Below are 26,437 nucleotides of genomic sequence, written 5' to 3'. Positions count from 1 at the left end.
GAGACATCAAACTAACTGATTCTTGTTCCAAAGTAGAGTCCAATAATGACTTAGGTGAAGTTGTTAGCCTTGAGAGACTAAAGATGATAAATTAGAATGTTTACACCTGTAGTTGTATTGCATAACTCAGAGCAGTAGAGCTGACCCAGATGACTTGGTCCTTAGTACAAAATACAGAGGTTACATGCAGAATTTCTCCAGCCTTACATATACAGTAGGCTGAGTCTACGAGGGGTCACTTAGGCCTTCAGGTTTAATAAAACACCTACTCGCACATTATTGTCCCCACTGTGCATTGCCCTACCAATCCCCCATTCCAGGCCCTTGCCCTGAGATTTCAGAGTCTATTAGGTCAGCTTGCTGACTTCCTCTGAAATCCCCAGCATCTTTCATCCATCTGCCTCCTCGTTTCCCTCCCTTGTGAATGCCTGCTGCTCAGGTATCAAGTGATTTCCACAGTCAGCTTAAGTCAAATACAAAGGACGATCCACCATTTCTTCATTCACAAATATTTATTGAGCACCTACTATGCGCCACACCATGTTAGGCTCTGGGATGCAAGTGAAATAAGATATCACCCCTGCCCTCATGGAGCTTACAATCTAGCAGGGGAAACAGACAGTACACAGTAAACTAATACATAAAATAAACACAGGTTGTGCTATCTGCCATATAGGATATAAACAGTGGTAAGATCAGAATAGTTAGGAAACACCTCCTTTTTAGATAGAATGGTCAAGGAAGGCCTCTCTGAGAAGGTAGTTAAAAACTAGGTATGAAGCCTGGCTCCCCGCTTACGATCTACACGACCTTAGGCAAGTCACTTACCCTCTCAGAATCTGTTTCCACATTTGTAGAATGGAGATAATCATATCAAACTCAAGAAACGCTCATTACTGTGAATGATCATGAAAACTCTTCAATGACTTCTTGGTATTTTACAAGGCTTTTCATATCTTACATACTTCTCTTAATATTACTTAGCAAATTTCTAGCTATCCTCAACATTCTTAGTTCTCTGTGTGCTCCTATAGCACCCTGTACCTTTTACCACTGCACTGTAATCTCCCTGTTCACTTATCTGTATATTCTACTGGGTCTGAGGACATGTGGAAGGCTGTGATAATGAAGGAGTCTAAGTTGGACAAGAAGTACAAAGAAAACAAAGGGTTAAACAGTGGTAGGGAGTTTCAATGGAAGAAAATGTTGAAGGTGAGGTAACCAAAAATCTCACTGGCCAGGGTGTTGGATCATCCACCAGAACACTGAAGATACTGAGAATAAGAAAGAATCGGAGATGGCAAAGTGTGCTGTGAGTTAGGAAGTGAGGCCTTCAGGAAATCAAAGGAGTGATCAGTGGCAAGAGCAGAGGTAACTGATAGTATAACTTCTTGGCATAGGCTGCAAAAGGGGCAGATTTTTGTCAGAAGCTTTGGGAGAAATTATTTAGAAATTACAATAGAGAGGAAGGGCAGCAACCACCATCTCGAGATACATGGAATGTGGACACAGCCCACACTGGGGAGAGCTACAGGCTATGGCAGGCCTTCAGGTGACAGCCGAATTGGTTATGGCAAGGCAGTTAAGAGAAAAATCAAAAGAACGACATGCAGCCAAGCATGGATTAGGGAGGAGAGAGGGAGGGTAAGCAGTTGGGAGTGACTAGAATACATATAGAAGGGAGACAAGTGAAGGTGAAAGCGGAGGACAAGGGAAGTTTGCACTTAAGACTGCAGAACAGATAAGCTTCTTGGACACTCCCTTTCTGAAATCTCACCCTTCCCATCAAACTCACCACTGTCTCCCCTAAATGACTAACGTCCAGTCTAACTGCCTCCTGTCTCGTAATATCACCATTATCCTGGTTACCCAGGCTTGAGAAATGGACTCAGCCCTTACTCCTATAACCACTCAGACACTGAATCTTGAGTCTTCCATTGAAATGGCTCCAGCATCCCCTCCTTCCTTATTCCTGTGGCCATCACCTGAAATCAGTTCTCATAATTTTATGTCTAGATTACCCTATCAGTCTCCCAAATAGCCTACCTAATTAGTGTCACTTCAGTTTAGTCAGAAGGCTTTGGAGGTACGTCTGTTTCAGGCTGCCAAGTCCACTGCGAAATTTATGTCTCTTCCTTTGCAAAACAGAGACAATACTACTTTCCTTTGAAGGACCATGGTAAGGAATGTGACAAAACAGAGACAATACTACTTTCCTTTGAAGGACCATGGTAAGGAATGTGACATTTTTGCAAGGTTCTTAGCATGTCTGTTAGTAGGTAAGAATTCCTGAACTTTGAAAACTTGATTTTAACCCTTTTGAAGTATGGGACCAGACCTTTTATACTACTCTACCCCACATACACTTACAAAACACGTTGAATATATGTTGAATAGTTTGATGAAGGCCAAAATAAGAGGGATATTTTACAACACAACAACACTCTTCTTCACATAAAAAGAGGTGAGCTTTGAGAACACAAAAGCAGCCTTCAAATCCATTCAAAAAGAAAAAGCAGCCTGGGAAATGTGGTATGCCAATCAAGAAAATAATACCTTGAGCATCCGAAGATAGCAATCTGTTTTTCTTTCCCCAGAGCGGCCCTGAGAACACCAATATGCGACTGAAAACACAAAAAGACAAAGTGAAAAAGCAAAGCTTAGCTCTGCTTTTGTTGTTGTTTCAGCCTTACCACTCTTCCAGTTTGGTTTGGACTGCCTCTGGCTCAGAAGATCCTACTGGCTTTGGGGAGCTCAGAAAGGCCAAAATGGAGCCTACAGGAAGAGGAAAAAAAAGAGAGCTGGCTACCAAGGGCTGGCCCCAGGCACAAAAGATTTAAGAAAAGGCAAGATTTTCTAACTAAAACCAGAAAATGTAGTGTAACAATGGGCTACTTCATAGTGCAAGTAAAACTATGTAGAAAATCATTTGGATATCCTTATGTAGGTGTTTCTGGAACATATCAGATACATATATTTGAAACTGAGACATCCCAGGAAAGTCTCTGCCCATTTTCTCCAAATCAGTTTCCCCAGCTCACCAAGGTCAGAAGGTGGAGGGTCTTAATGCAGATGTCTGCATAGAGCTAAATAGCACATATTCTTGGAAACTATGGTTAGACAGTTCTTCTCATACCAAATGGTTACAGTATAACTGAGTAAAACCACTTGGAAAAATGACAGGAATCAAAAACTACAAAGTATTTACATCCTTGACTCAGGAATTCACCTCTAGGAATTTATTCCAAGGAAATCATTTATGCACAAAGACATGAACTGTAACACTGCATCATGAGATGCAACCTAAAATGTCCAACAGGGAAAGGTAACAGGAAGCATGGCACATCCACACAGAATAGTTTTTAATGACATGGAATAATGCCTGTAGATTGAGAAAAAAATCAAGGCACAAATTATACCGAGAATGAATGAAACTATGTAAAATCGCAGACAAGTAGCTAAAAGACTGGCAAGAAATATGCAAAAATAGTAAAGTGCCCTTTTCCCCTTTTCTGTATTGTCTAGATTTCCCGCAATAAGCATGTATTACTAAACATAAACAAAAAAAAAACCATTATTGAGTCAGGCAAGCATTAAAGAATGGGCATTTATATTTAGCCTAATCTGTTTCTCCTAGGAATTGGAGCGTGGTTCTTAACAACAAAAAAGCGGGGGCTTACAAACCAGTCATTCTTAAAAAAGCAGAGGAAGTATTAAATTCTTTCCACAAGTTTCACCATATTCGTGTAGAACTGCAGCAGAAAAGATGGTGAATCAGGTTCAGACATCAATCACCAACCTAAATGACAACTCCATGCTCCCACAAGACACAGATCCACGGTCACAAAATACAATGTCAGACCCAAGTTTAAATGGCATACTGGGGGCTTCCCTGGTGGCGCAGTGGTTGAGAATCTGTCTGCCAATGCAGGGGACACGGGTTTGAGCCCTGGTCTGGGAAGATCCCACATGCCGCGGAGCAACTAGGCCCGTGAGCCACAATTACTGAGCCTGCGCATCTGGATCCTGTGCTCCGCAACAAGAGAGCCCGCGATAGTGCGAGGCCCGCGCACTGCAATGAAGAGTGGCCCCCACTTGCCACAACTAGAGAAAGCCCTTGCACAGAAACGAAGACCCAACACGGCCATAAATAAAATAAATAAATAAAATTAAAAAAAAAAAAAAAAAAATGGCATACTGCTCTACATTTTCCAAGATGAAAAAGATTAGGAAAGTAAAAGCATTTACTTGGGGGTGGGGGAGAGACTTTTTTTTTTTTTTTTTTTACACCCATTGGGGGCTAGAGAGAAATGAAAGACAAAGCTGAGAACTAATGCTTTATAAAATTCAACTTTACTTAAAAAGACAAACTGTAACAATAAATACTTTTTTGGCAGAAGAAAAGCAGACAACTCAGTTACTAAATGACGGATGTCCAAGACTCGTCTGAAGGCAGAATGGTTCAAAGGTCAGAATCCAAAGTCAGAACAGTCTCTGTTGAATGTCATTCATCTAAAATCCAACATCTTACCTTTCTTCAAATTCTTTAAGTGTCGACCCTAGGGCAACTTGTTTTATACCAAGAATTATGGATCTCCTTATTTATACTCACACTCTTTCACCAAATCATGATTCTTTTCATTCTAGCTTTCCTGATTCTACTGTTTTGTTTGGCCTTTATAATTATTCCATGACAGATGCAAAGAATTTATACCTTCTGGGCAGAAATGGAAACAGAATCCTAAAGCAGCTCACCTAAGGGTCAGAAAGTCAGTGAAGTAAGCAGACCTTAGGTGTGAAGCTACATTCAGCACCCATTACATTGTCACGAGTTACCAAAGCAAGGAAATCCTTTAACATTTCTATGTGAATAAAGATAAAAATACAGGTTGGCTAAGTGTTTGTAAGAGACTAATAACTGCAGTTCCTTTCCTTAAACATAGTCACTGGTTGGCTGACATCTAAGTAACAGCTATAGATGACCTCCTCTGAGACTGAATTATACTTGGTTGAGCAGATATCTGGACTAGTAAAAGAAACTGCTACAAAATCAGAGCCTCAGTAAAAAATATTTAGTGACCATTCTAAAAAAAGGACAGTGGCTTAATAAGCATGTTGTTGTCACAGGGCCAAAGCAATAAAGTACTCACCTTCAAATATACATACACAAAAGTCTCAATTTTAAGATTATAAACTTAAAAGTATATTTTAAAAAATGTTAGTCGCCTGTATGAGATAAATTAAAAATTTATGTAATTCAGTGTAAAGCACCAAAAATGAACAATAAAACTGTTCACATAAACAGTGAAAAGGAAACAAAGCACAACTATAAAAGCACAGAGGTATCGTTTACAAGAACCAAGTAAATAAACTAATTTCTATTAATTTTTTTCATTTACCTGATAAAACTGTTGGTTAAAATGGGGAGGGGAGGGTCTCTGAGCATCTAAAGGGTAACAAAATGGTAACAAATATACAGCATTTCTTTATTAGCAAATTATACCACACAAATCAGGTTATTTTTTCTATCTGATTACAGAGTTAACAGAACTTGCATCCACGTGTAGAGCAGCAACATAAAATTTTACTAGGAAGAAATTCTGTATCTGGACCAAAGGACTGTAACATGGACGAAGAAGGTAAAACTGGCAACTATGATGCAACTACTGCAAGAAGATTCAGGTTCGTTTTCCATGCTTATAACTCTCCAAAAGGGATAATACATTAAGGGGATAATGCAGCCAAAGAAGGGATGATGTAGAAAATCACATGAAATTAAATGAGTACAAAAAGAGCACGGGGGGGGGGGGGGGGGGGTGCGGCATGAGAACTTGAGAAGGTGTGAAAAACCAAGCAGTGACAAGTCAGCTCCCTGGAGTTACACCAACCCAGATTGTTCCCTATCCTAACTGAAATTGGTGGACTCTTCATCTGGGCACTTCAGCTTGAGAAATCAGTTAATCATTTTTAACACAGGTTTATTTTAAAAGTAGATACAGCTTAAGGAGAGAAAGCTAAATATTAGGGAAGTATCAAGTCCTTCAGAACTCAAAATTCTGCAGCCAAATGAAAGCAAAGTATAAAATTTGGATAAAAATGTTTCTCTAAGGGTAAAACAGTTTTCTGAGAGATTTTAAAACCAAACACACAGTAAGAGAGTGGTTTTCAAAGTGGGTTTCAGGCCCATCCTCTCCTCTTCAAACCTTTCTTACATTCAAACATTTCTAATTCTGTTTTGTCTTTTGTGGCTTCAGGAAAGATTTCCTTTTAAAAAAAGGAAAGGGAAATCTGATGCCATCCCCATCCCCTTGCTACTGTTTGTTCTTTAAGTTTGAAAATCACTGCTATGAGAAAAATGAGATCTAAAACATATTTTCTTTGTCAGTGTTACTACACTGAAAAGTTTCAACACAGATCTGTACATTATCCTGTAAAATAAACGAGCAAAAGAAGTTCTTAGAAAGAAATTAAACTTTGCTATTCCCACCGCCCCTAAATCTGTTCTTCCACTGCCTCCAACCTCTCAATATTTCTAGACAGTGTGAACAAAATTCTAACAAACATTCCAGCCCACACCTTAATCTAAAAACATTTCATTTGATGGCTGCAGAGAATTTTTTTTTGAGAAGGTAAGCCCCCAACTTATAGAAACCTCTAGAATAAGAATGTACAATTACCAAAATAACACACATTATATCAGGGAAGACTCTGCATAGGGTTTCTTCAACATAATCACTAATAATAAAGAAAAGCCAAATCCCAGAACGTCACTCTGCATTCATCAGCACACAATACCAAAGTGTAAACAACAACCAGGGGAAAATGCTTAACACAAAGGCCATTTTTCTTTGATGGAATCAGGGAGAAAAGTGGAACTGCAGGAAGAAAAGTGGAACCCAAGCTTTGGCTACTTATCAAGACTTCATTACTTCAACGAAATAGAACAAATCTCCATGGAAAGGGCTCATTCGGCAAACGTAACTTCTTTCCATATATTTTTCCTTCACATCAGATTAAACAAAACTTGTCATTTCAGAATCACTGATTACATATTTTTTTAATTAGAAAAAAGTTTACTTGAATATTTACATAACTTTATTGCTGTTTATTACAACAAAAAAAATTTTAACTGATTTGTAGAATCCAACCAGTATCATATGAAATTGAAATCCATCTCTCAAGAAGATGCAGTTACAGCTGAATGTATCTGATGCTCAGAGTACAGCATGAATAAGAAAAATCCTTGCATGTCATGTGGTTCTTGCTGCAGTCATCTGTGTTCATCTCTCAGAAGGCAAAAGAATCCATTTGACACTTCAATAAATATCAAAGTAATCGTTACCAAAAAAATAGCTTCCACGGACCAGAGATCCAAGAAACAGCAGTTTTAATGAATGATTCCTAGAATCGAGTGAGTCCTCCTTTAGTCCAATGAGATGATGTCAGGAATGTTACTTCCACTGCTGGTTATGACCCCTGTCTCACTCCTGCTGCTGGATGAACTAACATGAGTACTGCTTTCATGGGGGCTGGTGGTGGTGACAGACGTACTGCTTGCTGTTAAGGGTGAGGTGAGACTATCCAAAAACATAGGAGGACAGTACTGCTTGAAACAAACAATGATGTCGATGAGGAAGAGGCTACATTGATTTTAAATATAGAGACTAGAAATTGTTAGATATGCACAAGTGATAGCCACATATTTAAATCTCAGTGGGACTTAAAAACTTCTCAAAACTTCACATCTTTGGATGGAAGGTTGGCATGAATTTTAACATTTTACATTATTTTTTGAGTGCAGCATATTCCTGATTGTCTCAAAACTCACAGAATTTGTGACCAAATATGTAGTAGTACAAAAATGTCAACAATAACTAAAGTTATTTAATACTAAATATTGGCCCCAAAATTATGACTCATACTTGATCTCAAAAAGAATTTGCTCAAATGTATTTATACCAGATTTAAAACACACTGTAAAAGGCTAATAAACTTATTTTTAATGGTGTTAAGAAAAATGCTAATGCAAAATTCAATAATTCTCTCAAAATTTAGTATTAATCAGACCCTTAAGGAATAATGTTAAGACTGATCAGCGGGAAGGCAGCATCTGACTCCTTTGTACATACACGTAACGGAACCTGTGTAATTAGAAGATAGCATACATTCTAATATAGAGACTACATGGTAGCTAACTACCACGGGATGCTCAGAAAGAGAGTTATCTCAGGTACTCACAAAATTCTGGAATAAATCTTAAAGGAAATCTAATCTAATCTAATTTCCTTTGAGATGCTTGCTTGACACCCCCTTCCAACTGTTCAAATTTCTGGTTTCTTTAACATCTTAGTTGCTGATTCCCAAACTAATTCCAACCTGAGTTTAGTACTCTTAATATTGACCTGGAGGAACAGAGAGAGACAAGAGCTAAAAGCTTTATATCACCATAGAATATTTTATGTGAGAGACAACTGCACTGACTTGAGTGAGATAAGTGAGGTCCAGTATACAAGAGGAGAGGTCCTAAGTCTGTGTTTAGATTGACTGTATGAAAGAAGATCAGTAAGGATATCTGATCAATATTATCAATTCTATATATTATTCAGCCTATCATCAGAGGTATTAAAAACAGAAATTTAAAACTGAAGTTGTTTAGACTACACGATCTTCAAGAAGACCATAAAATGGGAACAACGGCCCCAGGTTTAAGGCTGCCAGTCAGTGGAAGGGCAACAACTAAAATTCAGGGTGCCTTTTAAAAAAGTAACTTAATGTTTAGGATGGACAATTGTCTTGGTTCATCAACAAAACGAATGCCAGGCACAAAGACATTCAAGGGGAGTTCTTAAAGAGCTTCTAAGAACCTCTAAAGAGAGTTGCACTGTCAGGTATTAAACTTCTTTAAAATCAATTTCTAATTTTCCACTAAAATTGAGCCAAGAATCTGGAAAAAGCCCAGAAAGTTAGCATTTTATTTCTACTACCTCTGAGGGAGTTTTTGACCACCTAGGAGTAAAAAGTACCCTTCTTCATTTGTATAATGAATGCTAGATACTACAGTCCTGCTATCAATAGCCTCTACATCTTGAAATCTTACAATACTCAGGTAGCAGCCAATCTAGCTCTGTAGCCTTTATGTGTAATTTGAACACATCTGCATAAGGATAACAGGGATTAAGGGGGCAATGTGGAGGTAAAGTAGAACAAATCTAAGGATTCAAGGAAAACTGAAAGCACAACCTCACCCTTCATTTGGCTTAGCAACAAGTTAGCCTGACACCAAGCATGCTAAATAGCCCTATAAAATCAAAATCCTCTAGGTTAAAAGATCATTTTTTAAAAAAAGGATGATTCACATTAAAAACAGTAATACTTTTAAGCCTGAAGAATCTATTTCCTTAAAAAACAGATAGATATTTTGCTACAGAATCTACTGCTGTAACAAAGTCAACTCAGAATGAGAAGAAGAAACTCCTCATTCTGTGCCTGTTACCTTGGGCCCAAATTTCCAGTGCTGTTTATGTGATCAGATACAGAGCACTGAACCAGGAAGCTGATACAAGACCTGTGGTTAGCTGATTCTGAGCAGCCTACAAAGCAGTGGTGCATGGCTCATCCTCTATCCCTCCCTACTCTCAACACTTCTCTCAAAGTCTCTTTCTCTGTTTTGCTTTTCCCTTCAGCTTTTCCCATGCCTTTTCCTCCTCTGCTCTGCCTCTGCTATAAGCCTTATCAGTGGAGTCCACACTCATTGCAAGGTCTTCATGTTGGGACGCTGGGATACTAGAGTTTCTTATCTCTGACAAAGAAAACAGGAATGACTGGTTTATAGCAATTTTAGATTAGGGCATCTCCAAAGTCTGAATCTGATTGCCTTTAAAAACAAGGAAGAATCAAGCTAATGATTCAGTCTGTTTAATCAGCATCAGCTATTTTCTATGTATAGAGCAAGTGTTTTACAACTTATCTCTGTAAGGTTTTAACTTCCAGTCATTGAGCACTGCTTCCCCTCATTTTAATCACTAAAATGCTCATAAGAAATGCCAACTGATTATATTAAACTAAATAAAATATAATTTAAACTTCCAGCATTAAAGGCCAAAATATAAACTGAGAACTAGCAACTTCATCCCTCCCAAGTAAAATTGTGAAATATTTATATAGTACTTCCTTTCCATCAATTTAAGTAACTGAGAGTTGACTGTCCTGATTTTATGCAACTGGTCATTTTTAGTTAGTATGACACAACCAACAATCAAATACAAATTAGTTGCTTAAATTCAGGATACATACCTGGGGATCAACTGGAATAAGGGAAAGAAAATCCAAACCTAAAACAAAAATGTTCTGTTAATAGTTGTCTCATATGTTGGAGACAAGAATTATTTCCCTAAATCATTTTTTATTTATCTTAAGTCATAAAACATTTGGGTTAATAAGGTCTTACCATTCTGCCATAGGGAAGGCCTATACCACAATCAGAATATTTATGTGGATAAAACCCAAAAATGAACATATTTCCTAACAAAACAACTAGAAAAACCGCCTCCCAGAGACTTAAAGGGGGCAGTCCAAAATTTTTCAGATAAATAGGACTAGTCAAAGCAAACTTTCCCCCTTTATCACTTAGCAGAATGAGAAGCAATAAAATGAAGATGACGATCTGGATTCGGACCATTAAAAAAACATACTTAAGACTCTTAAGGTACTTCACATTTATTTTTTAGAAATACACCACACTGAGCTTCATCTAAAATATCACTTCTTAGGCAGATAAATGTCTATTTCACGGACAGCTCTCTGTTCCCCGGTTCCCACAACAAGAGTAGCAGTACACAGTTCAACGTGCTGCACAAAGCAAGCACCTGCTAACTGCTGCTCACTAACAAGCTAAATCTTACCAAGGTTTGCTGGGTTATAAGCTAATGCAGTTTTCTAAACCAAAGCTTTGGGATTCTCCAGTTATGCTTTTGAACTAGAACTGTGGTAAAACGTTGCCCAGTAATACCATTTTGAAACATTAAAGTTATAACAATAAATAAAAAAAATTTCAGGTCTGAAAAATCTAGCAATAAACTTCAAGGTCAGTCCCCATAGACCTCTGTTTGACTAAATTTCAAAACATTAAAAAAAAATAAAATCACATATTAGGTGTACCTTACTAAGACGGGCCAATTTCTATCCATTCTGTGAATTTTTATATGCTGGTATTCAATGTCACCTCAAGTATAATAATCATACAGAGTGTACTCTAATACTAGACTGTTACTCTAAAGAGAGAATATTAGCGGGAAATATTTAAAGTATTTAATAACCAGTATGAAAATTTTATAAATCAAAATGTTAAAGTATATTTATTCCCTGATAATCTCTAAACAAGGGTATGATAAAAATACTTATCAAGTAATACAAGCTGTAGCACCAATCATTTGAAAGAAGTCATTTAATTTCTAAAGCATTTTTGAAAACTGCTGATATTTTTCATTTCATATGCCTATCACTAGCTATATGATACAGCAAGGTTTGAGCCAACACTGGAATCACAACAAACTTTTCCAAGGAGCTCCCCATTAAATTGATACTAAGTAGGTGACATATCTCAATAAGCAAAGAGTTTCTCTTCACACTAATGATACTGTCCAGTAAATCCTCTCTCTGCTTCAGCTGAACAGTAATTCACAATTTGTCTAGCCCTTATAACACCTTCTGAGAGTTTTATACATTCAACGTTTCTATTATGGACTACGTCACAAAAAGAGTTTATTTGCATTTTATTGGCTTAATTGTATTAATTTTGTTTTGCTTCAAATGGTATATAACATTATTTATATAATAACTTCTGCTTTTAAAAGCTTATTTAATTTCAAATATTCAATCACTTTTAATGTTTGTTGAATAACTCAGTCCATTTGAATAACAAAATTTCTTTATAAAGCTACAGGAAGTATTGCTATTTCCGTTGGAATATTGTGTATTGAAGCCAAATCACTCAAAATGCTCATTTTCTAAAGTTTATTCCCATTTTGTAACTTCAGTTTAAATAAATACACAGGCTTGATATAATTTTCAAGCTGTTTTTGTAGTTCTAGCACTGGAGACTGCCCATCGAGGAGGTGCCAAGTGTCTCCATATTTTCATTATTTCAATTCCCATCTCTTCAGATGTACTGCAATTCTCTTTGATGATTATTTCATGTGTGCTAGTAGATATACAGTCTACTGATAAAACATTTTAAGAGATTTGTTTGATCTATATCTTTTGACACCTCATCCAGGGATAACTGAATATGGTAACTTATACAATGCCATAATAAAATGTCTAGAAATTTTTTTGAAATTTTGGTTGAAACCCATTGTCTCCCTAGCATTACACAGATGCTGTATACACAAAATTCAATAATGTTTTTAATGTAAATATTTCTCACTGAAACCAATTTTCTCAAACAGTAACAAAGAAGTTCAATATAGTATTTCAGATGTTATTCCTCCTATCAAAAGAAGATTACCAACAATGTCTTGCAATTCTACTTTGTAAGAACAGACTATTAAAACCCTTACATGAAATAGATGACGTTTCACAAACAGTGATCAAATGTTATTGCCTTATTTTCTAAGTTTAGTAAAATGCTGTTTTCTTATTTCACCGTAAGTTTGAACTGCAATGATATGTTGTACTGACGTATTTTTAGGCCCTCCTAAGTATTCCACAGTTGAAAATGCTCATCTTTAACTAAAAAGCAGGTAGTGTTAAAAATTCTGATGGTACATTCTAAATGCTTTTGTCAATACTGATAAAATTGTCGTTTTAGATTTTAAATGCTTCTTCATGTGAAACTGACTCTGTATGTCTTATTAATAACAACACATTCTCCTTACTTGAGCCATGAACTTTAACAAAACATAACTCCTACATGATTAAATATGTAAATGTTTAGCACTTTCAAATTTTAATGATACAACTTTTGAGCACTATTCCCACCTGACAAATATGGCACTAGCAATAATAAGGCAGTCATATTTTTTCATGAAATAATCAAGCTGTTTTCCATTCCATAAATACAAATTATGTTTTATTTTGCATTCACTGCTGCACAGTATCAGAAGATGTTCCAAGCTGCAGTTCATTATTAATATCATTTCTTCTTTGTTCTCCTGCAGATTCAGAAGATTCATGTTTACGATGTTTAAAAGGAATGTTAAGAAATGTATTAAAAGTTTGTCATCTCTCCATTCTTGGTGTTCTATTTAATATTTTATTATAAATTATTAAACTTATAAATATCAAAACTTTGTACAGTATGACTAATTACATAAAAATTATGCACAAAAAATCTCCAAAGTAATTACTAATTACAAAAGAGCATATTAACAGTAAAACCAAAGTAAAAACTAAACTACTTAGATGTAGTAACTGCTACATAATTCATAGATGACGGTAAACTGGTAACTCTTCTAAAGTACAACAGTTCCTATTCTATTCTGTTTATCAACTGATAAGAAAGCCTTTCAACATTTTAATAATCAGTATCACTATATTGGCTTATATTGGCCAAATATCAGCCCTGGATATTAGTCTTAGTTCCTTAATGTCAGCTTGAAATGCATTTTATGAAATACACAGTTAACATATTTTACTGTTTTTCTCAAATCTGTACATTTTATAAAGTAAATAGGCTGACTTTATGCCCAAATTTTGAAATAATATAAATTCCCTGAAATTAAAAATTCATCCAAACTCACATAACTCAAAAACTAACAGGGCAAGTGATTTGTACATTGTACCTATTCTATCGCTAAATGGCCAGAGTCACTCAGTAAAAACAGAGAACGTTCATTATCTTTTTTCAGGATTTTTAATTCAAGATCTTTAGGAAACAAATCCTTCTGGAATGCTTGTTTGTAAGATGACATGTGGACACTCTTCAACTTCATTTGAAACTAGCCACACTTAAAGCAAAACATGGCAGTAAGGAATTAAGACTCTCTGACTTTCCATCTTTCTTAGGACCACGAAACCTCACCTGTAACTCAGCATCAAGCTTTGTATCAACAAATACTCTATAATTGGTGCTGGCTGGGTTTGCAAACTATTTTTTAAAATACCAATTCCCAAAGTACATGTGGAGTAAACACATTTAAGAAGCAAAAGGTACCTAACATTTTTTTTGATGGATACTATTTTTAGTCTACTCTTTTCCATTAAATTTTATTCAAACTGAATAAATGCTGAACAAATTTCAAGTGGCAAAATTACACTGGGGCAGAGTACACAACTATCAACTTCTTCAACAACACAAACTTTGCCCAACAGAATATACATTGTGCTTAAAATAAAGACCTTACTAAGAGGGGCAAGAAGAATAAATCATAGGTCAAAATTAATTTCCTAAATCCAGAAAATTAACAGGAGGAGGTGACTGTATTCCACTAAAAGGGTCCTTCAAAGAGAAGGGAAGTCATGAATTTAAGAGTCACTGGTACTAACTTGCTCAAATTTGATCGACCAAAAGTCTGCAAAAACAATGGCTATGTAGGGAGAGAAAAAGAGGGAGGGAGGAAAAAGCTTTAATTTTATAGTATGGCCTCGGTTGCATACGTCTTGGTACTAAGGTAATTCAAGCAGCCTTGAAGCTTTTAACTGTTGAGTTAACATACATATAAAAGATATCCCTCAATATTAAGCAGAGCTCTAGGGAAACAGCAGGTAGATCCTATTTTTACAGGGTAAAGCTGGTAGGCAACACTGACCTCACAGTACACCAGTATATTCTGAAGTTGTGATGGGATACCAAGAAGTGATGGGCTACTAAAAAAAGTATGAGAAAACATTCTCCCTAACCTGTGAAGCTTCCATGATAAATGAAGAAAGAGTCTCCCAGTATAAATTCTCTATGAGGAAGAATAAATTCTGTAAAATTTTCCTACTGTTTTCCTCTCATCAAAATCTACAGATTGCTCTATAGTTAAAATAATAGGAACTGAATGTGATATATTTAAAACATACTAACTTTACAGGAAGCCTCTCCTTAGCAATTTCCTTAGCATTTCTATTTAAGATATTTGAATTATATTTGCTCCACAGATTAAGATAAAAAGAAATGGTAAAACTTGATAAAAAAAACAAAACACCTCTTCACATACCTGGCAAGTCTGATGACATGCTTGATATTGGCGTGTGGTGGAATGGTACTGAGTAGTCTGTTAATGAAGGCGGAATAGCAGCAGGATCAACCGAAGTCACACTGGGCACCCTTACAGAAGATGGCTGATACATGAGAACCCTGTTTTAAATAGCACGGGAAATTACAAACAATCTGGCTGTTAGTTCACAGGAGAGAAGGGCTGTACCACTGGGCATTGTCAGTCGTTAAGTTCACTAAGTTTCCAAACAACTATACGGCAGCTACTCACTACACAGTACTCCACTCACTCTCCTCTTTCATAACAGTCTTCACTTTAACATGAACACATGTTGGCTCTCAACAGCAGCTGTGACATAAGAGCAAGGTGGGGCTTCCCTGGTGGCGCAGTGGTTGAGAGTCCGCCTGCCGATGCAGGGGACACGGGTTCGTGCCCCGGTCCGGGAAGATCCCACATGCCGCGGAGCGGCTGGGCCCGTGAGCCATGGCCGCTGAGCCTGCGCGTCTGGAGCCTGTGCTCCGCAACGGGAGAGGCCACAGCAGTGAGAGGTATACCGCAAAAAAAAAAAAAAAAAAAAAAAAAAAAGAGCAAGGTGGCATTAAAACATAATGGACAGTGCTGGAGCAATACATAAAACTTTGATCCACAAACAGGAATATACTCTACATAATGATTTTATTAATGTATATGTAACATGTATGTGAATATTAGTAATTTTATATATAAAGAAATTTAGAAATAAAATAGAAGACTCCTAAGATTTGATTAAAATCAGAGTACCTTTATGAGTGAAGCTACTTACTATAGCTCAAGCATGATTTCTTCCATCCTAACGTGAACTGTTAATTATTAGCGATCTTATCTGGGAATCACCCAAGCAAAGACAGCCAGTCCTAAAGCCAGCCAGCCTGATAACAACAGGCAGCAATCAGCAATTAGAATAAGACAACGACTCAGGATTTCAGACATAATATCCAGAAATAAAAACACTGGCTACCATGATACCATCTACTCTTCTAAGAGGGCTTACGACTTTGAAATTCTCTGTTCACGCTATGAAAAACACAAATTAAATACACTTAAGACACACTTTATTACTGGTATTTATACATGTACGTATACACACTATATATGTAATAATAATAACTTTATAATTTTAAGAAGCAGTATAGTTAAACATATTTTTGAAAAAGTTCAGGAAAAAAGAGAGATGATTTTGCATTCTTCCTACTTAACCTTCATTTTATCTTAGTCCAGGGTAAACAATTACAAGTTCTCAAGAAAACATCTTGAACATATACAAGAAACTAAGCAATGTTACTGACCCTCTGGCTGATGGTGGCCACCTTTTTGTCCAGCATCTTAGTGAGGCTGCAGTGGTAGCACCTGCTCTCCGAGCTCTGCGATGCCACACAAGGATGACAAGAAAAAGATAGATGCTGGAAAGTCAGCCAAGAAAGACAAAGACCAAAGGCAAAATGTAGGACAAGCTCAATAACCTAGTCTTGTTTGACAAAGCCACATAAGACAAACTCTGTAAGGAAGTTCCTGACTATAAGCTTTATTAAAACCCCAGGGCTTCCCTGGTGGTGCAGTGGTTGGGAGTCCGCCTGCCGATGCAGCGGACACGGGTTCGTGCCCCGGTCCGGGGGGATCCCACTTGCCGCGGAGCGGCTGCGCCCGTGAGCCATGGCCGCTGGGCCTGCGCGTCCGGAGCCTGTGCTCCGCGGCGGGAGAGGCCACAACAGTAAGAGGCCCGCGTACCGCAAAAAAAAAAAAAAAAAAAACCCCAGCTGTTGTCTCTGAGAGACTGAAGATTCACAGTTCCCTGGCCAGCGCAGCCCTTCAGGAGCTGCTCAGTAAAGGACCCATTAAACCAGTTTCAAAGCACAGAGTTCAAATAACTTATACCAGGAACACCAAAGGTGGAGATGCCCCAGCTGCCAGTAAAGATGCATAAACAGGTCCCACCACTGTACATTTTGAAAAGTAAAACTTTACTAAACTGGAAAAAAAAAAAAAAAGGAGGGTGGGGGACGGGGACACAGGGACATTAGGTCATTAGGACATTAAGGTCAGCATTCCAAAGCGCTGCCAGTAAACTACCGTGAGCTTAATAAGAGAGGCACAGAGCTCTGTAGCTGGAAGGGACCACTACAAAGATGAAGCACAACTGACAGAAACAGTACAACCATCAAAGTTAGACTGAGGTGACAAGTAGGACCTCTAGGTGTCCTTTCCCTTGGTTGAAACTTCCTGTTATTGCTCAGATTATTAAATACTAGTAATAAGAAATGATGACATATTTGCATGACATTCTTCATACTCTAAACAACTGACAAAACTATTTCATAACCTCAATTAAAAATCTCAAACCACTTAAATAATCACCACCTATTTAAACACTGGAGTCCCTCTAAAACCAGTTTCCATTATAACATGAGGCTCTTGTCTAGCTGTTATTCTGTACTATTCGTCAAAAATACAGATGTTGTTGGAAAGGAGGAAAATGAAGTCATCTTGAGAGGACACACATGGCTGTGCTGGCAACTGCTAGTCTCAGAAAAGCAAATAAATAACATAGGTCAGAGTTCAGGAATCTTAAACTGATCCATTTGGGAGGCAAAGGAAATATAACATGCTTGAGACGGTAACATAAGCCTCATATTTCAAAACACATTTTCCAGATGTAGATGAAGATGGACAAAAACAGCAACCTGCCTCGGTTAGAATCAGAAGGTTTCTTGGCCTCCAGTGTTACCTGTCAACCTAAAACCACAAAGGTAGACTCCAGAGGGGGAAAGAGAAAACCTGAGATGAGCTCAAGTACATATGTTATATTAAAGCACATCTTTTTCTGGAGGTTTGAAGGCACTGGTCCTCTACAAGGATGAAAGTAGAACAAAAAATCAACAAAAGTATTTTCAAATTACAAACGATCCTACCTCCCACACAAGAATGTGTATCAGAAGTTGGGGGCTGGGGGATGGGGATAAGAAGGAAAAAGACAGGGACTTCCCTGGTGGCACAGTGGTTAAGAATCCGCCTGCCAATGCAGGGGACACGGGTTCGAGCCCTGGTCCGGGAAGATCCCACATGCCGCGGAGCAACTAAGCCCATGCACCACAACTACTGAGCCTGCGCTCTAGAGCCCGTGAGCCACAACTACCGAAGACCGCGTGCCTAGAGCCCATGCTCCGCAACAAAAGAAGCCATCACAATGAGAAGCCCTCGCACCACAACGAAGAGTAGCCCCCGCTCACCGCAACTAGAGAAAGCCTGCGTGCAGCAATCAACACCCAACACAGCCATAAATGAATGAATGAATGAATGAAGACACTGGTATATGTTAGTACTAAGGAGGGGGTTTAAAAAGTGGCTCTGATTATTATGGTTGTTTCACAGTATTAATATCTTAATCATATATATTTTTTAAGATGCAAGCTTTTGAAGAAGACCTATATGTGTGTGTGTGTTTGTATACATATGTATGTATGTGTGTGCATATATATATACACACATACAATATACACACATACATATGATTTCATTTATTTTAAAAAGTTCCTACTTAAAGGTACATTTAATCTGTCACTTTTTCTCTGACACTGAAAGAAATGAAAAGAAAAATTTCAAGTTTACAAGAAAAAGACAATGGCTGCCTTCCTCTTGCTCCCTCTTCTCTTCCTTTGATGTCTCACACTGGAGATTGTCTTTTGTCTTGATCCTGAACTGACCTTTCAACCTGGATCAGATTTATAGAAAACAACAATAAAACTCATTTTCCTACCCTGGCCCCTTTATTTCCATCTGTAGAGGAGTAAGGTCAATGTCCCAATGCACATGTCACCACAGTAACTCTTTTTTTTTTTTTAATTCTTTTTTTAACCACAGTAACTCTTAACCACTGCATATCTTCTGTTCTCATAACATGAAACGTTGAGTGATTAAACGACTATTCCTTGTTTCTCCAATACAAAATGCTGTCACAACACATGAAAATGTCACAATCCACTGACAGTACAAATTATTAAATCAATATCTAAAATCTCAGCAAACATCAAACTATTTAGTGTAGGTTAATTCCTATTACCTGAACTTTGTAACCATTAATACAAATTCAACTTTATATAGAATGGGTGAAATTCGCCATTTGTTAGGATTATCAAATTACCTACTAGTAGAAAGATTTTTGTTTTAATCAGAATCTTCACAAAGACCACATTCAGAAAGGTAAATGATTCTGATGCCTATGCAAAAAAAGATGTATTTATAGATATGGAATAACAGGAACCATGGAGAAATGTAAATGGCTATGTCTGGTGGAATTGTGGGTATGTGATGCTATAAAATAATAAAAACATTTTTTAAAACTTTTAGTATTTGTTACTCCCTCCTCACAGGATTGGCAAATACACACACAGGCTTTATGTGTACAATATGTATGTGTACATATATAAATTTTTATAGCTGTATCCATAGTATCACAGCACAAAGGTAAACTGCTGGCATGCTGCTAGACAGCAAACATTAGTATTCTAGACTGTGTACTAGATCACTGAATTCATCATACTTGGCCCCAACTTACATGTCTGAAAATTCAGTAACTTGAATTTTTATCCATAAACCTGAAATTCACTGGGTGCTCCCACTTTATGGTCATAAAAATATTTTAAAAGATTCAATTTTGCTAATGATTCTTAATCTATTTCTAATCTTTGTTTCCTGTCTTTAGAATACCTCCTCATTAATGACAAAGCAGTCATTGAATTTCCCAGCCATGGGGTAGGGACATAATATTTAAAATTATCTTTTAATTTAGAAAAATAGCAGAAGTTTCCTAAAAGTCTTAGATTAAGGTGCCAATTTCTTCTGACAGGCTATGCAGGGAAAGAGGCTAGAAGAATTACCATCAAAGTGTTAACAGAATGCTTTTTATTTCTTGATGCTTTGAAAAATTGTTTATAAGAATAATTTTTTTCAAAAACAATACCTCTTAAAAAATAACTGCTCACCTGAATTTTAGACTGTAACTTAAAGTAAGTTTTCCTGTTTTTCCTCTATTTCCCATTTGCTTACTATCATTGACCAAGAAGTCCTATGATAAACTTACACCTCAGGAAAAATTTCTAGATGCTGACACAAAAGAGAGGATACGAACAGAATGACCAGGAACAAAAACCAGGAGATAAAAAGTAAGAGTTGGAAGGGATTACAGAAATGATATAACCATAGCCTGAGTCTCCACTGTGACACCTGGACAGGTGGCATCCACTCTTTCTTAACACAGAAAATGTGATTTTAGCACAAAACATCAACTTCCTTAGTGTTCAGAAAACTCCAACGGGAAGTTTTTCCATGTATCTTTCCTCCATTGGACTTAGATCTGCCAAATGTTATAACAAAGAATAAACTTAACCCAGTTCATCAATGACTCCCGTTCAAGAACTACAAGATAACTATAACATATTCTTTTCTCCTGGCTTAACAGCTTCAATCCTTAGACCCATTCATCCATCAGGCTATGTTTCCACTATTCACCATCCTGTTTCCCTCCTCTGGCTGCTCTCTTTAATACCCTTCTTGATGACAGCCCTGACTAAAATGGTCTAAGTGAAAGTCTTCTAGCCTAAAAATGGAACGAAACTGGCATGCGTATGTATCCTGGACACTGCTTCGCTTATTAATGCAGTCTAAGAACAAATCAGCTCAAGTGGTGAACCCTTCAAACCATTAAGTGAATTCTGACACTTCAAAGAGTTTCTATCAGGAATGGCCATTAATTTATGGAATGTCACCATCTATTAAAATGACTATATACAGTCATCCCTTGGTATCTACAGGGGATTGGTTCCAAGGACTCTCCCACCCCCCACAGATACCAAAACTCATGGATGCTCAAATCCCTTATATAAAATGGTGTAGTACTTGCATATCCCCCATATACTTTAAATCATCTCTAGATTACTTTATAATACTTAATACAATGGAAATGCTATGTAAATAGTTGCTGGCAGCAAAGAGCAAATTTTGCTTTTTGGAACTTAAAAAAAAATTTTCCCCAAGTATTTGTGATGATCCATGGTTACCCGAATCCATGGATATAGAGGGCTGACTTGTTGTCCTATGACAAGATCCATTTTATCAATGTATTTCCTAATAATAAAGCATTCTTAGATAAACCCTACTTGGTGGTAATGGATGCCATTTTAATGTATTATTAAATAATTTACTAAGACTGAATTCAGAATTTTCACTGAACTTCCTGTTTCATAATGGTTCTTCTCTTTTGGCTGTTAATGCGTAAGTCTAGTTAGGGTATTAAGAGTTATGTCAACTTTGTGGAATGAGCTGGGAAGCTGCAATTTACGGACATTTTAAACCAAAATTTTCATGTGTTGCTGGTTTAGTCAAAAGTTTCTACCTTATACTCACAATGTTAGTTTTTATTTTCTTTTTAACCTCGATGAGGAGACTTACATCTATCTCTACGGTAGCTGACCGCAGGTGTGAACTGTCCTGATTCCTCTGCATGTTGAAGTCATTTCAGATTGTCACCCAATGTACGTGCCACTCCTCCAGTTCTGAGTCCTCATCAAGTATTGGTAAAAATGTGCGAAAGGAACATAGAGGGTAGACCCTTATGGCGAGCCACCAGAGACACCCTCTATGATCACAGTAACTCATGAGTCCATATCACTACGCACAACCCTTCAACCTGGCAGGAAACCATCTAACTATAACACTGTGCAACCTATGTTTTTCCAGCATATTCTAAAGAGTTTCATTAGAGAGTAAAATCTGGAAATACCACATCTAAGTATTCATTCCCATGATTCTCCACTTTAGTAAACATTTCAAAATTACATTTTCATTTTTTATTATTTAAATGCTAGAAGTGCCAAACAAATTGTCTGAAAGGAACAATAAATGATCAGCATACCCCCCAAAAATTCCACTTGAAATACTTATTTCATTTTCTGTTCCACTAAAAAAACAAACAAACAAAAAATACCCTTACTGTGATACATAAATCACATCTGGAAATATAAGCATTTTAACAGTGAAGAAGGCAGCACAAAAAGTTTAATTCTCCTGGTTTCAAAAGTAACTATAAAAAAAGAATGTTTCAAAAGTGCACCGAGAATATAACTCCACTTGTATAAAATGTCTAGAAAAGGCAAGTTTATAGAGATAAAAAGATCAATGGTTGTCTAGATTTGGGGTGTGCATCAGGATTAACTGCAAATGAACATGAGAGATGTTTACTGGCTGTTCAGAATATTCTACAACTGAATTGTGATGATGACTATACAGCCCTATGAATTTACTAAAATCACTGAACTGTGCAACTGAATACTTAAGATGGGAGAATTTTATGGTATATAAATTATACCCCAATAAAGCCATTAGAGAAAAGAAGTGCTATGAGAAGCCAAAAGATAAGGCTGGCATACTCAAGTTTGAAACAATATGTTCATAGATGTCAAGAGAACCCGCTGCTGCTTTCCTGCAGATTCCAAAATCTCTAAGAAGCACCTATTGCTAAATACTCAAACCTGTCACTCACTATAGGTCAGCAACAGCTTCTGCCAGATGACTCATAAATAAACGCTAGACTGCTTTTACTAGCCCATATTTTGCCCTGGAGAGGGTGAGAAGGGAAGGCAATCAATTTTTTACTGAGACAATGACCATGTGGTTGACACTGAGGCTGAGCTCTTTCATTATCTTATTGAAACCTGAATTTAATCTTATGAGGTAGGCATTATTTAACCCCATTGTACAGAACAGGAAAAGGAGGCTCAAACAAGTTAAATATTTCAACCAAGATCACAGAATGAGTAAGCAATGGTGTCAAAACTGGAATCCACACTTGTCAGATTCCCAATTCCACACACTCGGCTTCCTCGTGTTGGTCTGTGATGCCAAATTTACTCCTTCCAAATAGATTCAAGAAAATAACAAAAAGTATCAAATTTGAAATAAATATTTAGACATGAGAAGATTTCAACTCTCACTTCCCAAAGATGGGAATATATTCTTCATCAAAATTTGCTTTCCTATAAACAACATGCTCACTTGAAAATATTTCAACTGAACAAAAGGCAAATTAAAATAGCCCTATATGGTTATGCAACTCTCAAAGAGACATTTACAAACTTATCCCAAGAATAGTTAGTTCCAAGTGTAATAAACAATAGTGAACTATAAATTAACAAACCCTTTGGTTGGGCTGCTTTGTGTTTCTGACATAAAGATGCATTTCCTTTTGGCAGGAGGGTCTTCCTCTTCATCAGAAGAGCTTTCTATTGTTAGGTCAATGACATCCACTTTCTTCTTGCTTGCCTCATTGGCTACAGTCACTGAACAAGGCTTACTGAGGACACCTGCAGCTGCAAGTAGGGAACAGAGGGGCAAAAAAGTCAAAGGTGTAACACGAGCTCTAACCATAAGAGTTTTAACTGTGTAGCACATCCTGGAGAATACACAGCCAATAAAGCCCATACTCTGTCCCACAGACAGAGACCAACTCTCTAACTCCAGTCATCTGTCTATAAAATGACTGCTTACCTAGGGAGACAGGGTGAACGCTATGCCTTGTGAGAAGATCGAAAGCCTCTTTCAGATGGCACACTCCGCGTTATCTCCCCAGTACTGGGACAGATTTGCACAGATCCTGCACCTCACGCTGTCTCCCTAGGTGAGGACTCATGTTATACAAAGACATCCGGAGTTAAGGGGCTGGTCTCCGGCCATGGACAAGAGTATGTAGCTTTACTGGCTGTGTATTCTCACAGACATGCGGGAGGGTTAAGTCAGAATCATACTTCCAATCTAGCAAAGCAGTGGTGCTCACATCAAAGAATATATAAGCTCTGCACCATAAGCAAGAACTTGATAAAATTTTCACCTTGATAAGTGGAAAAAACCCCAAACATCTCACTTAAGTTACTCAGACATGTAAGTTTTTCTTACCAGCTATCTACTTAGGTTCTCCTTTCTGCCCACTACAATAGTCTCACATGATATGTTAACTCACCATTTCAAAGAGTGGTGAGTTGACTCACCATTCTACTACAATCTATTTAGTAGAAAATGCATGCTACTTGATAATGGAAAAGCAGCAGCAACTAATTAACTAAATCACTACTTTTCTCAAGGATGAGGAAAACCCTGATCATTCCACCCATAGGTTCAGTAACAATCGCAAGAGAACGATTAATATTGACATAAATCCTTTACTTTTTCCTTTCTTCTTACTCTGAACGCCTATTATTCATTACATTATTAGAATGTTAAATATAGTCAGCACAAAACTCAAATGCAGTGACTGGACTATGTCAGATAAAAAGAAACTAAGTTCACCTATCAGTTTCAATTTCTCAAACAACCTTTATTTTCCCCACTCAGGGTAGACAGCACAGGGAGTTGAAGGTTGAGTATAATTCCTAGGTAACCAAGGCAATAGTCAAATTTCTTCCCACAAGGCAATGGAAACAATTAGTTCACTTCTTTACCAACTAACCTATGACCATCTTCCCCCACCCTCCATTAATGGATGATACAGCCTCTCTAACCACACCTCCACCTGGGGTTCCTCCAACAGGTGCTCTAAAAATAATTCTGAGGGACCTCCCTGGCAGTCCAGTGGTTAAGACTCCGTGCTCCCAATGTAGGGGACATGGGTTCGATCCCTGGTCAGGGAACTAAGATCCCGCATGCTGCACAGTGTGCAAAATAAATAAATAATTTTTTATAATTTTTAAAATGAAAAGTTCCAAATAAGTGTCCACAGAAATGTCATTTATAATTTTCCATGTTGTAACAAGCACCATATATTAAAATGATTTTAAAGAACACAAGTAACAAATGTTGGAGAGGATGTGGAAAAAAGAGAACTCTTGTGCACTGTTGGTAGGAATGTAAACTGGTGCAGCCACAGTGGAAAACAAAATGGCAGTTTCTTAAAACATTAAAAATATAACTACCATATATGACCCAGCAATTCCACTCCTGGGTATATATCCAAAGAAAACCAAAAACACTAATTCGAGAAGATACATGCACCCCCAATGTTCATAGCAGCATTATTTACAACTGCCAAGATATGGAAGCAACCTAAGTGTCAACAGATGAATGGATAAAGACAATGTGGTGTATATATATGTATTAATATATACAATGGAATATTACTCAGCCATAAAAAAAACAAAATTTTGCCAGTTGCAGGAACATGAATGGACTTGGAGAGCATTATGCTAAGTGAAATAAGTCAGAGAAAGACAAATACTATATGATATGACTTACATGTGGAATCTTAAAAATATAACAAACTAATGAATATAAGAAAAAAGAAGCAGACTCACAGATACAGAGAACAAACTAGTGGTGACAAGTGGGGAGAGGGAAGAGGGGAGGGGCATTATTACAGGGGTGGCGAAGCAGGAGATACAAACTATTAGCTACAGGATGTGTTGTACAACACGGGAAATATAGCCAATATTTTACAATAACTATAAATGGAGTATAATCTTTAAAAATTGTGAGTCACTACATTGTACACCTATAACTTCCATAATATTGTAGAGCAACTATACTTCAATAAAAATAATAAAATGATTTAGGTGATTGTTTTATTTACTTTATATATGAAAAATATACTATGAAAAAACTGATTATAATGTGGTATAAACTTTAGCACGCTTAAGAATAAAAATCATTTGGGAGAAATTACATATGTAATAGATGATCAAAAGATAAAGTGAGCAAACTGAGCTCCAAATGGTAGCTCTAATGGCCAAAGTTAACGCTAACGATAACATCACACAAGTCCCATTGTTTTGCTCTCTGCTGCCATTCTGCACATACTTTCTATTTTTGCACATGGTTGGCTGGATACTTTCATAGCTTCTTTCTTCGGTCTCATTGGGCACCAAGAACCATCTTCTTGGAATTTGATCTCATCCACATCAGAACAGTCATTGAGAATTTCCATAAAAAGCCTATAAACCAAGTAAGAAGTACAGAAATGGAATCAAATGGCTCTGTTCAAAGGTGAAATAAAGTAACACATTTTACCTTGGAGACAAAAGTAATGCTTTTTGTTTGTTTTGGCCCTAGGCTTTAGCTGTTTAACTGGCAACAAAAGAGTTAAGTGACTTACTGAATATCATCTTAAAAATCAGTGATTAAACAGAAATAGACACCTGGAGCCTTCTTGCTGGGATTGGCAGTAAAGAAACCACCCTCAGGGACTTCCCTGGTGGTCCAGTGCTGGTAAGTCCGCCTTCCGG

The 26,437-nt window shown here is 37.2% G+C and overlaps 1 protein-coding gene and 1 pseudogene across 4 annotated transcripts in view; one reads left to right on the top strand and one right to left on the bottom strand.

Moving 5' to 3' along the window:
• Positions 1 to 7,423: 7,423 nt before the first annotated feature.
• Positions 7,424 to 26,437, bottom strand: part of PIAS2 (protein inhibitor of activated STAT 2) — a 67,136-nt gene continuing 48,122 nt past the window's right edge. The window contains exons 9-13 of one of the 4 annotated variants that reach the window (XM_065890154.1): positions 26,013 to 26,146; positions 23,365 to 23,536; positions 15,141 to 15,280; positions 10,294 to 10,331; positions 7,424 to 7,606 (exon numbers count right to left, since the gene is read on the bottom strand). In XM_065890154.1, the coding sequence (XP_065746226.1) occupies positions 7,424 to 7,606; positions 10,294 to 10,331; positions 15,141 to 15,280; positions 23,365 to 23,536; positions 26,013 to 26,146 (667 nt within the window). Of the gene's footprint in view, positions 7,607 to 10,293; positions 10,332 to 13,080; positions 13,152 to 15,140; positions 15,281 to 23,364; positions 23,537 to 26,012; positions 26,147 to 26,437 lie in introns of those variants that run through there. The other 3 variants (XM_065890155.1, XM_065890156.1, XM_065890157.1) reach the window with 3 other exon arrangements.
• On the top strand, positions 16,546 to 17,100 carry LOC136133053 (small ribosomal subunit protein eS25-like; annotated as a pseudogene).

The sequence above is a fragment of the Phocoena phocoena genome, chromosome 13 (assembly GCF_963924675.1).
Source record: "Phocoena phocoena chromosome 13, mPhoPho1.1, whole genome shotgun sequence".
Classification (NCBI taxonomy): domain Eukaryota; kingdom Metazoa; phylum Chordata; class Mammalia; order Artiodactyla; family Phocoenidae; genus Phocoena; species Phocoena phocoena.
The sequence above is the reverse complement of the archived record's forward strand: the minus strand, read 5'-3'. Positions and strand labels throughout refer to the sequence as shown.